The following is a 14,072-nucleotide window of genomic DNA, read 5'->3' as shown; positions in this document are numbered from 1 at the left end:
AGCGTCCCCGACCTCCAGCTATATTTCTCTGCTCTTAAAATGCTGAATATGTTGCAAATTTTCAATTTTCAATAAAAAGATTTAAACCATAAAAAAGCACTACCAGGCATAACCTTAGATCCACTACTACAGTCATCCAGGCCAAGCTACAACTAATGCTAACTTATGGAAATGAACCAATGTGAGGGAGGGATGCATTTGCTTTGGACAAAATGATCATCCGTGCCTACAGAGCGATCTTCCAGCTCCTGACCTATGCATCTCTGACCCAAATTTGGCTAGAATTTAGCCTTCAGAAGCAGAATGTGGCCAGGAGGGGGGCATTAAAAAAAGCTGCCACAAGATCATGGGAGCTGAGCAAGTTTCACTAAACTCAGATCTTTGGACTGACCTGACAGGTCAGGGAAACTCATCCGTCAGATAGTACCTTTTAGACTCCCTATCAAACCTAGGTCTAACAAACCTATGGGATAACCCTTTAACCAACCAGAGTAGGGAGTAACAAAAGCAACAAAAACATACTTAAGTGCAGGATTTAAAATAAAGACAAAGGAGAAATTCTTAAGACACCGCCTGGGCCTCCTTCACTTACTCTTGCATCTACCCCCCTGGGAAAGGAAACCAGGAGTGCATACTGGCCACCTCTGTGGAAATGGAAGCGAGGATCTTGTGCACATAATCTGCATCTGTCCAAGCCTACTGGACATCAGATGCACCTTGCCCCCTCCCATCTTCAAACAAAAAGGCATTATGATCTGCAGGCAGCCAGTGAAGTTATGCTTCAATCCTACAGTCCTTCAATTAAAGTGCCACCTCACAAATTTTCTCAGCATAGCAGAAAGGAGACTGTCTTAAACATTACCTAAATTACCAACTCCCTAGACCGGCCATATTGTCAAATAGGAACAGGCCCTGCTGCTTAGCATAACTTTGTAAGTATACAGGGCCGGCTCTAGGGCGGTGCAATCGGTGCGACCGCACCGGGCATTGACTTGGGGTGAGGGCGTCATTTTTGGAAATGTGTATCATTATTTTAAAATCACCTGCTGCCTCGTTCCCGGCCTCCAGCAACATTCAGACATCAATTAAAATGTCAAGAAAAGTCCTGTGATTAATCGGCTTCCTGTAAGGAGACCGGAGGTTTGTCTCGTGGAAATTTTGACTCATCCTAAGGTAGCGCAGAAGGTTAAAATGCCTGCTGCTAATAAAGTGTACCATGCAGATAACTAAGTGCAAATAATGTAAATAGGTCAGTGGGTTACTGATTCTGTCAGAAAGCTCCTTTTGTTACTGTTCGTTTATAAGTCAAAATCCTAATATAGAACATTGAGCTATTAACTGTCACCCTAGAGCTTCATGCAAACTGCAAGCTACATGTTAGAGCTATATGTTTTTTTCCCTAGACTTTCATTATCCTAATCTTGTGAAAAGGGTTCATTTGGGTAGAAACAATTCTTAATATGAAGGAGAACCCTTAACAGTGATGTTGCATTTTAAATTCTGAATATGTGCCTTTCCTAAATAAGAACTTTAACTATATTGCCTACCAGTATCGAAAATATGCCACTCCTACACTATACCTTGTAGTACTGTCTGATATAAGATTTTCTATTCACTGATATACACACATATGTTTGTCTCTGTTCAATGTGAATGTGGTATAAAGTGCTCTGACACCTTACACTGGTATGACTGGTGCTATAAAACGAAATGAATCTGAGAGACAGTGGTTATGAAGACTTGAGAGGCACTGTTAAAGGGTGCTAGTGAGGGAATCCGTGGCAGAGGTGGTCATTGGGGGGGCGCCAAAAGGCATTGTCGCCACCAGCGCTAAAGCCAGCCCTGTAAGTATAAACCAGCACAATTCCCCAGATCCAACAAAGAGTTTTCACTATCAGGAAAAAAAAGGATCAAAAACCCCAAACAACTGTTGCATATTTTGCACTTCGACTAGCGTTTGCCACCCAGCAAGGACATTTAAGAACTATTCGTTAAATATTCAGGTTGCCAACTTCTTAATTTAGTCTCACAGTCCATTTGAATTACAATCTGTTCCCAGCTGCCCACCGCCCGCCGCATCACAACCATCGGGGGTTGCTAAGATGACATCATGTGCTTACCATTGACACAAAAGAGAAATGTGTTCTTAATATTGAATGTCACCAAAGGGTTGATTTTACAGACTACTGATTTTATTGCATGAAACGTCTTCATTTTAACATTGGCACACAGAGAACAATGCAAACAATGTTAAAAGTATTTCTTAACTTACTCTGTGTAGTATCCAGCTGGATACGGTCTAGTGTTCCAATGCTGATGTAACCCACACTAGACACCCACCCACCACAGGCGTCACCAGTCAGGTGACCCTGTCAATAAAAGGGGGCCGGGCGCACGTGACGTGCCTTGCCCCAGTTACTGCGCCACAATACCAAGAGTCTGTGTCCGTTATTTCTGGTCATGTGGGCCTGAGACCCGACACTACACTCTGCACGTTTAATTATTACTTCATTTAACAATGTAAATGAAATAGCAACGGTTTTAATTCATAATGCAAAAAAAGATTTACTTACTTACATCTCGGAAGTACAAATGTCCCGTGCTGTTATTTGCTTAAGTTGTTGAATGCATGGAAATATATGTTATTATTTGCTGTATATACATTTTTTTTTACCAACAGCCGTAATCACCCCAGAGAGTAGTTACTTGAACAGTATTTCCATATTGCTGGTTATAAATACATAATAGTAATACTGCCAGATGGTATTTCCAACAGGGGAATAATTTGTGCAGAGCCGTGGGTTACCTTTGGCAGTAATTATCATACAATACATTTTTGAGATTGTATTGACACCATTACTTTAATAATACCTTTTTCCTTAACGACTGGTTTTGGTTTCGCATCTTTTTCTTTTGAAGGCTCTGCAATAAAAAAATGAGCTTCAATTATTATCTATTAGGTAAAGCCCTATTAGCTAAATCCCAAAAGTGAATGAACATATTAAACGGCCTGTAGTATTACACATAAATAGAGGCGAAATTAATTTTCTTGGATTTCAACCTGCCTTTGCAAGAGCGATTAAAGGCTTAATAGCGAACAAGCATTTACATACATTAAATGCTCAGGCAGATTGACACTGATCCATGGAATTACACTATAGAACGCACTGATGATATAATAACCTGTTTTACCATTTTACAATATATCTGCCATTAGATTTTTCGACAGTCGTAAAATAAAATCATTTTCTGACCATCAGGTATGAGTGCTTATTGAAGGACAAGAGGACTTTGACATATTTCTGAAACTGAACACATCACATCGGCTTTACCTACTATGGTCTGAAATCCCTCCCTTCATGGAAAGAAAAAGACGTGTTTCAAATCTCTCTCTCCTTCATGAACTCACCCCTCTTTCTCTCCCTGCCTTTCCCTTTCTATTTCTCTCGTTCTTTCGTTCGCCCCTTCTCCCTCTCCATTCATTTAAAATTATTTATTCTATTAAAACTTTAATCATAAAAGAGACAAGTACATACAAATATATATAAAAAAACAATAAAAATGTCCAACACACAGATAAAAAGATCACAAACACAATAAAACCCAAGTTATTCCTAACCATAAATAAATAATTTTTTTGTCATGAAAGTCTTTATTGCGAGTATTTCATCATAAAAGACATACTAATAATTCGTCACATACAAGTTAAAAATGTACAAATATTTTGGACCGATAAGAATAAAAACCAAATAAATAAATTTACACCATTAAAAGCATCAATAGTAAAAAGATATTAAATGTGCAAAGTTACAATGACTTGTTCTATTTAAAACCTATATCAAAACAGACTACACGATATTGGGATCAAGATAGTTGAGAACTGATACTCCGATTCCGTAGGAGCCATGCCCAACTGATGAATTTGGCCACACCAATGATCACAAAACTCGAGGTATCAGACATTAGGATTCTACTGGCAATCAACGCTGACCTAACTCCAAGTTTACGGCATACAGGACGCAGCCACAACCGTCTTGGGCCTCCAGTCAGAGAGGCAAAACGCTTATTTTTGACCCATTGCCAATAAGTGTCCCTAAAACACTTTTTCGGGGGAAAAACTGCCACCTCAGGTTTAAACCACAAATCTCCCATTCCCATATCAGTTAGAATAATTTTGATTTCAGACAACCAACTGATTCTGTGGGAACCCCCCAGAGATTTGACTTCTAACAGTGCATTGGCATAAGAGGACAGTTCTGGTGTAGTCCACAGACGTCGCCAAAACGCCAGAGGTCTAAACCGTACCATGTCCTCAACAGGTTGACAACCCAGGTCAAAGAGAAGGGGTATCCGTGGTGAAGATTGTGGTAGCCCTACTGCAGACCTGAGAAATTTATTTTGAGCCACCCGCAGGGGATCCAATTTACTAAACCCCCATAATTCAGCACCATACATGACTGCTGGAAGGATTTTGGACCCATAGATTTTAATCAGTGGAGCCATAGGTTTAGTTAACGAGAGCCTGTGTTCCCTAAGCAGGGCTCCACCTAATTGAATGTGTTTAAGGGTATAGTGGTCAATCTGGGGCTTCCAGCTAAGGTTGTCGGAGAAGGTGACCCCCAAATAGGTAAAAGTAGAAGTCTGTTCTAAAATTGCTCCTCCCATTGCCACCCTAGCCTTAACTGGTCTAGCCCCACGTAAGACCATAAATTTGGTCTTCCCCACATTAACCTCAAGCTCATGTTCGCGGCAGAATAACTCAAAATGGGTCAGTGCTGACTGAAGCCCCTGTCGCGTTTTAGAAATTAGAAGAGTATCGTCCACGAACATGAGCAGGGGGACCTTCATACCAGCCAAGGAGGATGCATCAGTCGGAAAATTTTAAAAATAATCAATTACCCCATTAATAAACAAGGAAAAGAGGGTGGGGGCCAGTACACATCCTTGTCTTACCCCCTTAGACACCTCAAATCTAGAAGACACCTCCCCTGGTTTGCCCCAGCGAACCTGGGCAAATGTGGATTCGTGCAGACTGATCAACAGCCTCAATAATTCAGGTGGCATTGCCAACGCCCGAAGAACTTCCCACAATTTAAATCTTGGGACGGAATCAAATGCAGACTTAAGGTCCACGAAGGCGGCAAAAAGCATGCCACCCCCGAGAAATACTTACTTCCAATATAGTAAGGTAAACCTAAAAGCCTGATCAATGATTCCAACATGCGACCGAAAGCCCGCCTGTAAAGGTGTTAAAATGTAGGTTTCAGAGATCCAACTTTGAATACGACCCAATAAAACGCAAGCAATAATTTTTTGGGCAGCATCAATGAGACTAATCGGACGATAATTGGCCGGGGCAGAGCGATCACTTTTCTTATAGATCGGCAATATCTCTGCCCCGAACCAGGAGTCCGGAACCGCCGCGCCACCAGCCAGGGCATTAGCAAGAGTCGTCAAATAGGGAATCCAGAGGTCCTGGTCCTGCTTAAAAAGATCAGCAGGAATACAATCAGGGCCCGGGGCTTTGCCATTTGGGAGAGATTTCAAGATTGCCTCCACCTCACTGGGGGCAAACCGTAGCTCTTCTATAACAATATCAGACCACAAGACACTTTCAGACCTACCAATGGACTTGAACTGGTTTTCAAAATAGCTGACCCACTGAGCAGGTTCAACATGATTTACCGGGGACATATCCTGTGGAGACTTGCCCCATTTAAGAAGGTGCCAAAATTGGCACATATTCCTACCCTTGCAGGCCTCATATAGCTCACTCCAGCGATTTTCGTCCCATTTTTTCTTAGCTTGTATTTGGGCAGATTTATACGCGGTTCTACAGCTCCTAATACTATCTGGTGACCTAGATTTGATAGCTATTGAAAGGGCTTTACGAGATTCTTTTCAGCTTGAGTCAAACCAAGAGTTATCCCTCATAGATTTAGATTTATCATTAACAGGGAAGCTCTTAACAAACAAGGATTTAAGACCTGCAAATAAATCGCTATGTATAACTGGAATACTACACTTAACCCCTTCCTCTGACTCACAACTAGTCAATTTGATCATAGCTAAGTTAACCAGCTTCCTAATAGCCTCCCGTGCGTTGGCATTAGAGGCAATCTTAGGCCATCAAACCCTTCTCTGGTCATTAGACAAGATGGCATGCGCTTGCAAATCAAAAGTGGTCATCCTAGCCAAGGCGAAGATAGGCATATCTAACACACAATTCAAATATAGACTAATGTAAATTACAGATACTTCCTAATTCTTATTGCAAATAGTATACATTTCGCGACAGCCCAATAGGCGTGAGCTGAAGGTAGTGATTGGATATAAATCAACGCCTGTCTGCATTGACGAAGGTTAGCACTCTTTAGGATGCGAACCAAGGGGCCGATTAAGCCACCCTACCGGTGCTGGGACCGGCCGCCAGTGGTGCGGCGGTCCCACACCTGCAATTTGGATGCCACCGCCACCATGGTGGTGTAATCCTCCATTCTCAGCATTGTCATGCACAAGGTGACAGGCACCGTGAGGTGCCTGCCACCATGTCCATGACAATGCAGGGGGGTACCATAGGTAGCCCCCATGTGCACCCCCCCACCCCCCAATACCCTGGGGGCCCGCAACGGGCCCCCGAAAGCAGACTCCACATGGCTTTCCATGGCGGGGTCTCCGCCATGGAAAGCTATGCTGCGCTGACCATGCTAATATGGATGGTGGTGTCTAGCAGACACCGCCACCATATATAGCCCCTTTTCCGCCCGGTCGACCGGCAGAAAACCGGCAGACTGTCTTTCCGTCTGCCGGGGTCCCCCCTGCCATACTAATATGGCGGGGGGAAATGGGTGGCGAGCGGGGAAGGATGTAGGCCAGATCGCCACCACCATGCGGACGGTGGCAATCCGCCCTATATCCTAATCGCTCCCCAAGTATCTTAGGGAAGAGGATGTGGTCCGTCGGCTAGACTGCCGACTTTGGTGCTGGAAACCAGGGTTTGAGCCTCGGGGTCGCGTCCACATCCTGTGATTCTGGGCAAATCACTTAAGCTCCCCGTGCCTGAATGTGTAAGTAAATCGGTGCTCATGTAAAGCGCTCCAATACCTTCGGGTCCAGTTCGCGTTATATAAAATCTGCAATAATAAAAAAAAAAAGTATTCTCTCCAAATGTACAGATAGAATGTACAAAAAATAAAAAGTGAAGTGCTGCTTTTGGGAATGTCAATCGCAAGGACACACCGGTAGATGAATAATATAGCGCAAAGCTGCGGGGAAAGCAACTAATGAATGCATGATGTTCAATCCCAGGCGGTCAGCAAAAAACTAAATTGGTTGTTCTAGCCCCTTGCACTCATAGTACGGCCCGCGGGCCCCCAGCGGCCCGACAGGCCTTCATTGGTGGCCCGCGGACCTTGCCATGCCGTTATTAGGTCTCGTTGAGCCCAGCGCATGCGCTGGCTCGGAGAGACATTTTGGAGGTGAGTTTTCAAAGTGCTCCTGGCTGGCCTAGCGTCTGCGTTCACGCGCAAACTGCTAGCCTTCAGCAGCACTTTGAAAACATGTGCTTTAGTGCGTCATCGCGATCACTTTCGCTTTCAGAGCGATCGCGATCACTTTCGCTTTTACGGCTGCGCGGCCTTACTTTTACTGCAGCGCGGCCAATGCTTTCGCTTTTTTCGCTCCTTTCCTTTCTGACGCGGTTAAGGTGCTGTTTATAAGGACATCCCAGGGGTTCCGTGCCGTGTGTGATCACAAAGCCCAGTGTGTGAGTTGCCCTCTTAGGAGCAAGGGCGCTGTAGCGTTTTTTCTTCTTCACTGTATTGTATGTTACCCGCGTTCTCTCCTCCTATCTGATCTCTTACCGGGAAAATGTTAGAGAGGTCCAATCACCAGAATCCAGCACTGTATAAAATATCAATTTATTTCAATTTACATATCTCCATAGAGCCACTCCTCCTTCAGTGATTCATTAAAAGAATGTCTTTGAGTTGGGTATAACTGCCTGTAATTTGCACGTTACAAGACAGATGGTTTATCTCGTCTGCTATGACATAAATGCTTATTTGTATTCCCTCCTGGGTCAGGTAGGGTGAGCCGGGGCCTCGACTTGGATTTATTTACAGTCCTGGAAGAGGTTACTGTAGCCTGCCTGCCTACACCCCTGTGGCCCTCACAGCTGAGTGCACTTATTTACACACCACCAGAGCGCCCGCCTTTGCACCCTGCTCCTGACCCCCCTGGTGCCCTGGTGGGAGGCGGAGCCGCCCCGACCTAATGTTCCACTCCCAGCGCCCACCTGCATCCGTTCATCGCAGATCTGCCCGGCACAGAGGCGTGCAGTGCACATCCACTGTCAGAAGCGCCGTCAGAGGGTTCATGCGCCTGCTGCAGGGCACAGGTCCGAATCAAGAGAGTGCGCCAACCTGGGGGTAGATTCAGTAAGTGTCCTTTCTATATGAACTCTTTCAAACTTGGCCTTTTCGAGGACAGACGTGTATGGATCGAGGGTGTCTGATCCACCATTTTCTGTTGTCCCTACAAGTTTCACAGTTTTTTAAATGTATTTTTATTTTTGCCATAGTCAAGCGGCTCAGAATCCAAGCAGCCACGTGAATACTGACCCCAGTCAACCTTCCTGCGTTTGCTGTCGACAGGCAAGGCAACCCCCACCCCTATTCGGCTCACTTGCGATCAGGCGGTCCCAGGGCTTTAAGTGGGATGAAAAAACTGGAGGGTCTCTCAAAGGGGGCGTGGCTTAAAACACGTAAGCTAAAAATCTGTGCTTAGCATAGGGTGCCGCCCGACTTGTATTTTGCTGTTTTTGTCATTGCATCCAGATATGATACAACCAGTAACATCATACCTACAACAAGTTGTGACTATTGGCTTTGTCAATGCTTGTTAGCTACATAAGATAAATAAGCAGCAACTATGGCTTGTTGTATATAATATTTTAAAAGCTTCCACTTAAAGCCCTAGTGACACCGCAACAATGTTGCTGCTCCTCAGTTTCAACAAGCATTGGCATAGCCAATAGGTCTCGCCTTTGGGACCTTATAAGTGTTTAGTTATCCAGCACAATATCCTTGGTGCAACAACATCAACTGTTGCATGGCTAAACACTTATAAGGTCCCAAAGGCGAAACCTATTGAATATGCCAATGCTTGTTCCGTTTCCAGTGAGGCCAGCAGTTAACCCAGAAGATGACAGCAGCAGCATAAGTAGTGAACACGTAGTAAATACTATTCACTATGTATGCTCCTGCAGCCATCTTCGGTGTTTACTGCCGGCCTCTGTGACCTCGAACACAGCATGAAAGCTTCCCAAAAGGCCCTTTTAAAGTCAGCTGTAAGTGCTTTCACGTGTTTATTTTTAACAAGGGAAACCCAAAAGGTAGGAAGGACCTTGGGTAGTTACTATTTATGAAAACAATTGGTCCTTCAAACATGTATAAGTAGGTGAACAATGAATATAGACCAGAATCAGTACTATATTAGGAAGAGATGTCCATCCGGACATGTAGATTTAATATTTTAAACCGTGGTCATTCAAAATCAAGGAGAGCGTAATAGAGTGGAACACAGTCCTGTATCCTTCAGCAAATAACAATTAACCCCTTCAGTGCCACGCCCTTTCCCCCTCCTATGCCGGGCGTTGCACTAGTGGGTGGGGTTCATGATGAGATAGTCTCGTCATGGGCACAGCGCAACCGTGCTCCATGACGAGACTATCTCGTCATGGGCACTGAAGAGGTTAAGGACAATCACATAAATATAGATTTTTTTCAGGCAAAACAAACAAGCTTAAGGCCAATGTAGATAATAGAGGAAAGCTTTTTAGTAACTAAACAGAAATGCACTTGCTTTAACACATGAGTTTAACGTGCATGCTGTTTAAGGGAGTCCACGACGTTTCGATCTATAACAAGATACATAGATCATCATCAGGACAAGAGTTAAAAACAAGCCTGAAACAAACACTGCCAGACTGTTCCGGATTGCAAGGTAAGAGAACAATGCGTGGATGAAAGGCGGCGCCTACGGAGCAGGATTTCAGGTCCAGGCGTTCGCGGTAGATCATGGAACTTGTCGTTAACAAGTGAGCCTGATAGGCGAGTTCGGGGAGAAGGGGGTCCGAGTTGTTGATGAGGTACCGTAGGCTAAGTGTTCTGATGTGCAAGGTCAGATTTAGATTGCGTGGATGAAGGGCGGCACCGATGGAGCAGGAATTCCTGGTGACGGTGTCCGCGAGAGTTCAGGTTGCTTGCCGATCACAAGTGAACCGTGTTCTGAATCGAGTTGAGCAGGATTGCTAGTCACTAAATCTTACCTTGCACATCAGAACAGTTAGCCTACGCTACCTCATCTCCAACTCGGACCCCCTTCTCCCCGAACTCGCTTATCAGGCTCACTTGTTAACATGTTAAGGAGAGATGTTGAGTGAAACAAGCCGCATTGCTGTTTGTCTTTCCCCAGTTTATGAATTACCATGATGGAGGCATCCAGCATAGTGGGTTGCATTGTACTTGGTCCCGTTATTGAATTAAAAAGGCAGGCCAGGGTTGGGGTTAGTGTGGAGCAGAATGTCTTATAGAAAAGAGCAGGAAAACCATTGGGTCTTGGTGATTTAAGAGGCTTTTGACGGGCGATCACAGAGATAACTGCCTCTATCCTGATCCAACGGTCCGGACTATCAGCCTGCTTCAGTATAAGGTGCAGTGTGCTTGAGTCTCAGAGGTATAGGGTTGGGGCCTCTGGTGCTAGAGATAGCTCTGAGTCAAGGTCTTCATAAAAATCCCAAAAAGTAGATGCTGTGGGGATGTTCCCAACAACTGCCGTGCCGTCTTTAGTCACCAGGGAGTCCACAATCATGACCTGCTGCTGCACCCTTAGCCTGTTAGTCAGCTGCCTCCTGCATCTATCCCCTCCTACGTAAAAGGAATGTCGAAGCCGTAACAATGCATATTTGGCTTTTTCATTGCCTAGCCCTGCTGGTTGAGCTTGCACTCCTTCTAGCTGCTGCCAAACCCTCGGGCACCTGTGCGTTTGTGTATGCATTCTAGCTCCTGTACTTGGTTATGGAGATGCTCCCTCTTGTCACAGCGGAGCTTGTTCTGCAGCCGATATGGCTATCAGCTTCCCCCTAATGACTACCTTCAATGCTTTCTATAAGATGGTGACCGAGGTGTCGTCAGTATCGCTAATAGCTAAGTAAACTGTGATCGATTGGGTAAGTTTCGTTACTACTTCTGGTCTATGTAATAAAGTCTACCTCAGTCGCCATGCTCGGAAAGTGCAGTGCACCGGGAGGAGAGTTAACAAAATGGTCGCTGCTTGTTCTGACAATGAATGTGGTTCTATCTCTATGACTGAGGTTAGAAGTTGGAGCTCCCTTGTACCCAGAAAGTGATCCAGTGGTCCAGTCTCTTCAGAGAGGCTTCCAAGGCCCTGACATGGAAACAACGAGGGCCCAAGTGATTATGTAGCCTCCCACAGGACCAGGTGGGCTACTAGGAAGTGAATGGGGTCTAGGCAACGTGTAATGTGGAAAGCGCTGGTGCAGGCAGTGTAAGCAACATGGCGTACTGCCGCTCAGCCCTTACTTGCATGTGGCTCATACTGTGAGGGTTCTCAGCTAAATCCTGGGTTCCCGAATCCAGTTGGGTGCAGTTCAAGTCTATCTGCGTGGCCTCCTGCCTCTCCTCAACTTCTCCTCCTGCACTCCATGGAGCCTGGCTCCACTCCCGCCCTCTAGGCGCATAGGTCCAGCTGCATCAATGAGGCCTCCAGCCTCCCACGAACACTTGAGGAGGGCCGTGGCAGGATGGTGGCAGGGCTCCTCCGGCTGGGGCCTTCTCAGTTACAGGGGGTGTGACGGCACAGCCCCATTAATATCCCCAGGAATCGGGCACCACCATTTTAGGAGCGCGGAGCCGCCCGAGTCGTCACTGTGTGGACCCAGGGTCTCATACAGAAGGTCGCTGTGCAGTCCGATGATGTCAGTGGATGTCAGTGGATGCCCGACTGTCTCTGCTGTGTCACCCAGCACTTCAAGCCATTCACTGGGTCTGGAGAAGAGTGAATGGGGAGGCACGATCAGTGGCCAGGACAGAGAGACCGGGAAGCACCTCTTACCCGTCTGCCATCTTGGCCACTGTATCTAAACTTCATTTTAAAAGAGATGGTTTCTCTTCTGACATTGGATAGGATCATTGGTCAAAACAGGATAGACAGTCAACACAAGTTTACTCAAGTTTGAGGACTTTACCTCAAGTAAAATGTACAGAAAATGTTTTGTAAATGGTGCACCTATGGCCAGGGTTTTAAAGTCTTTTATCTTTTGAAGACATAAGCACAACACAGAAACACAATGTACTCAGACATGGCCTTACGATTATAGTCAGCCAAAATGTCATGGATTGCACCCGGCCCTGCATAAGACGCTCTAGTGGAACATTTCACAAAAGTAGCATACATAATAGGTGTAGATTATTTTGGTAGCACACGTGATCATTGTAGACTGACTGCTTCCTCAATCTCTACCTTTAGTCACAGAAGTCCACCCTTGATTGAAAAGCCAAAGTTCTGCTACTTTGGCAATGAGTAGCAGTGACACATGTAGGGGTCCAGATTCCTGTTCTGTTTGTGCAATCTCTCTGCAGTCACCTGCACATGGCTTTCACTGTGGCTGGGAGGGAAATGTTCCACCCACCCAGGGAAAAAACATTACACCTACTTTCCTACGGTTGACCTCTCTAGGCAGCTAACTTATTTTCCTTGTATAGAAATAACCCTATTATTTGATGGACTTTTGCTTTTCTGCACCATAGCTGCAGAAAGTACAACAATTTTCTCTTAATGCAGGAAATAAAGAATATATTTGTTGAGATCTCACCATCACTATAGGGAAGGGCTGGGTTATCATGTGTTGTCAGGATGCTAATTAACTCAGTAGATGTTATTTCCTGTCACAGTCATTCATGTTCAAGTCTATGTGGGTCAGGACCTCCTTTCCCTTAGATGTGAGCACTTTTAAAATGAAACATGATGTTTCTCCTCAAATTGATATTCAAATAATGTTCACATCAATCTTTATTGATTAATCATCAAAGGTTTTATTCTTCATTTATTCTTTATATACAAATTCTTCTGGCATCTTATATTCTCAGATGCGGCAAGCGTTCATTTCTAGAAACTTATACACCCAATGCATTTCGGGTCCAACTTGACCCTTCTTCAGGGGTCTGTAATTGAATACATGAATAACCCAAATCAGTACAAGTCCTTCATTGACTCATACATACAATATTATCAATTCAACAGAATACATCTGATTTAAAGGAACACATTTAATGGCTAACACAAATCGATGCAAGTCCTTCACTTACTCATGAAAACAAGGCCCATATGATATTCTAAATTTCAGCTAAATGAGTGTGATAGAGATGACACATTGCATAGTCCAACACAAATACAAAATCATCATCATATTTTTTCAAAGATGCCCCTTATCGTCGGAGAGGTCGCTTTCCAGCCACAGCGGGACATTTGTTTTCATCGGAGCAGCGCACCCTTCCGGGACTGCGAGGACCAGGTAGCCCGGCGTCAATCCGCCCGCCACACCTGAATCCTCTTCCCGGCTCCTCCCTGCCAGCGTACTTCACGCCTCGCGGCCCCCGCTTCGCGGGCGCCGCTCGTAGGCGCTACTGGTGCAGTTATTCACCTTTTCCTTGACGTTTGGACTGAGAGGTCGCTTTCCAGCCACAGCGGGACATTTGTTTTCATCGGAGCAGCGCACCCTTCCGGGACTGCGAGGACCAGGTAGCCCGGCGTCAATCCGCCCGCCACACCTGAATCCTCTTCCCGGCTCCTCCCTGCCAGCGTACTTCACGCCTCGCGGCCCCCGCTTCGCGGGAGCCGCTCGTAGGCGCTACTGGTGCAGTTATTCACCTTTTCCTTGGCGTTCGGACTGAGAGGTCGCTTTCCAGCCACAGCGGGACATTTGTTTTCATCGGAGCAGCGCACCCTTCCGCGACTGCGAGGACCAGGTAGCCCGGCGTCAATCCGCCCGC

At 45.5% G+C, this 14,072-nt stretch overlaps 1 protein-coding gene across 50 annotated transcripts in view; it reads right to left on the bottom strand.

The window, feature by feature from the left end:
- Positions 1-14,072, bottom strand: part of LOC146820883 (uncharacterized) — a 1,936,624-nt gene that overhangs the window by 728,873 nt on the left and 1,193,679 nt on the right. For all 50 annotated transcript variants that reach the window (XM_085611721.1, XM_085611696.1, XM_085611722.1 and 47 more), the window contains one exon: positions 2,872-2,922. In XM_085611721.1, coding sequence (XP_085467847.1) covers positions 2,872-2,922 — 51 coding nt within the window. The remainder of the gene's footprint in view (positions 1-2,871; positions 2,923-14,072) is intronic.

The sequence above is a fragment of the Triturus cristatus genome, chromosome 6 (genome assembly GCF_964204655.1).
Source record: "Triturus cristatus chromosome 6, aTriCri1.1, whole genome shotgun sequence".
Taxonomy (NCBI): Eukaryota; Metazoa; Chordata; class Amphibia; order Caudata; family Salamandridae; genus Triturus; species Triturus cristatus.
Note: the sequence above shows the minus strand (reverse complement) of the source record. Positions and strands in the feature narration are given on the sequence as shown.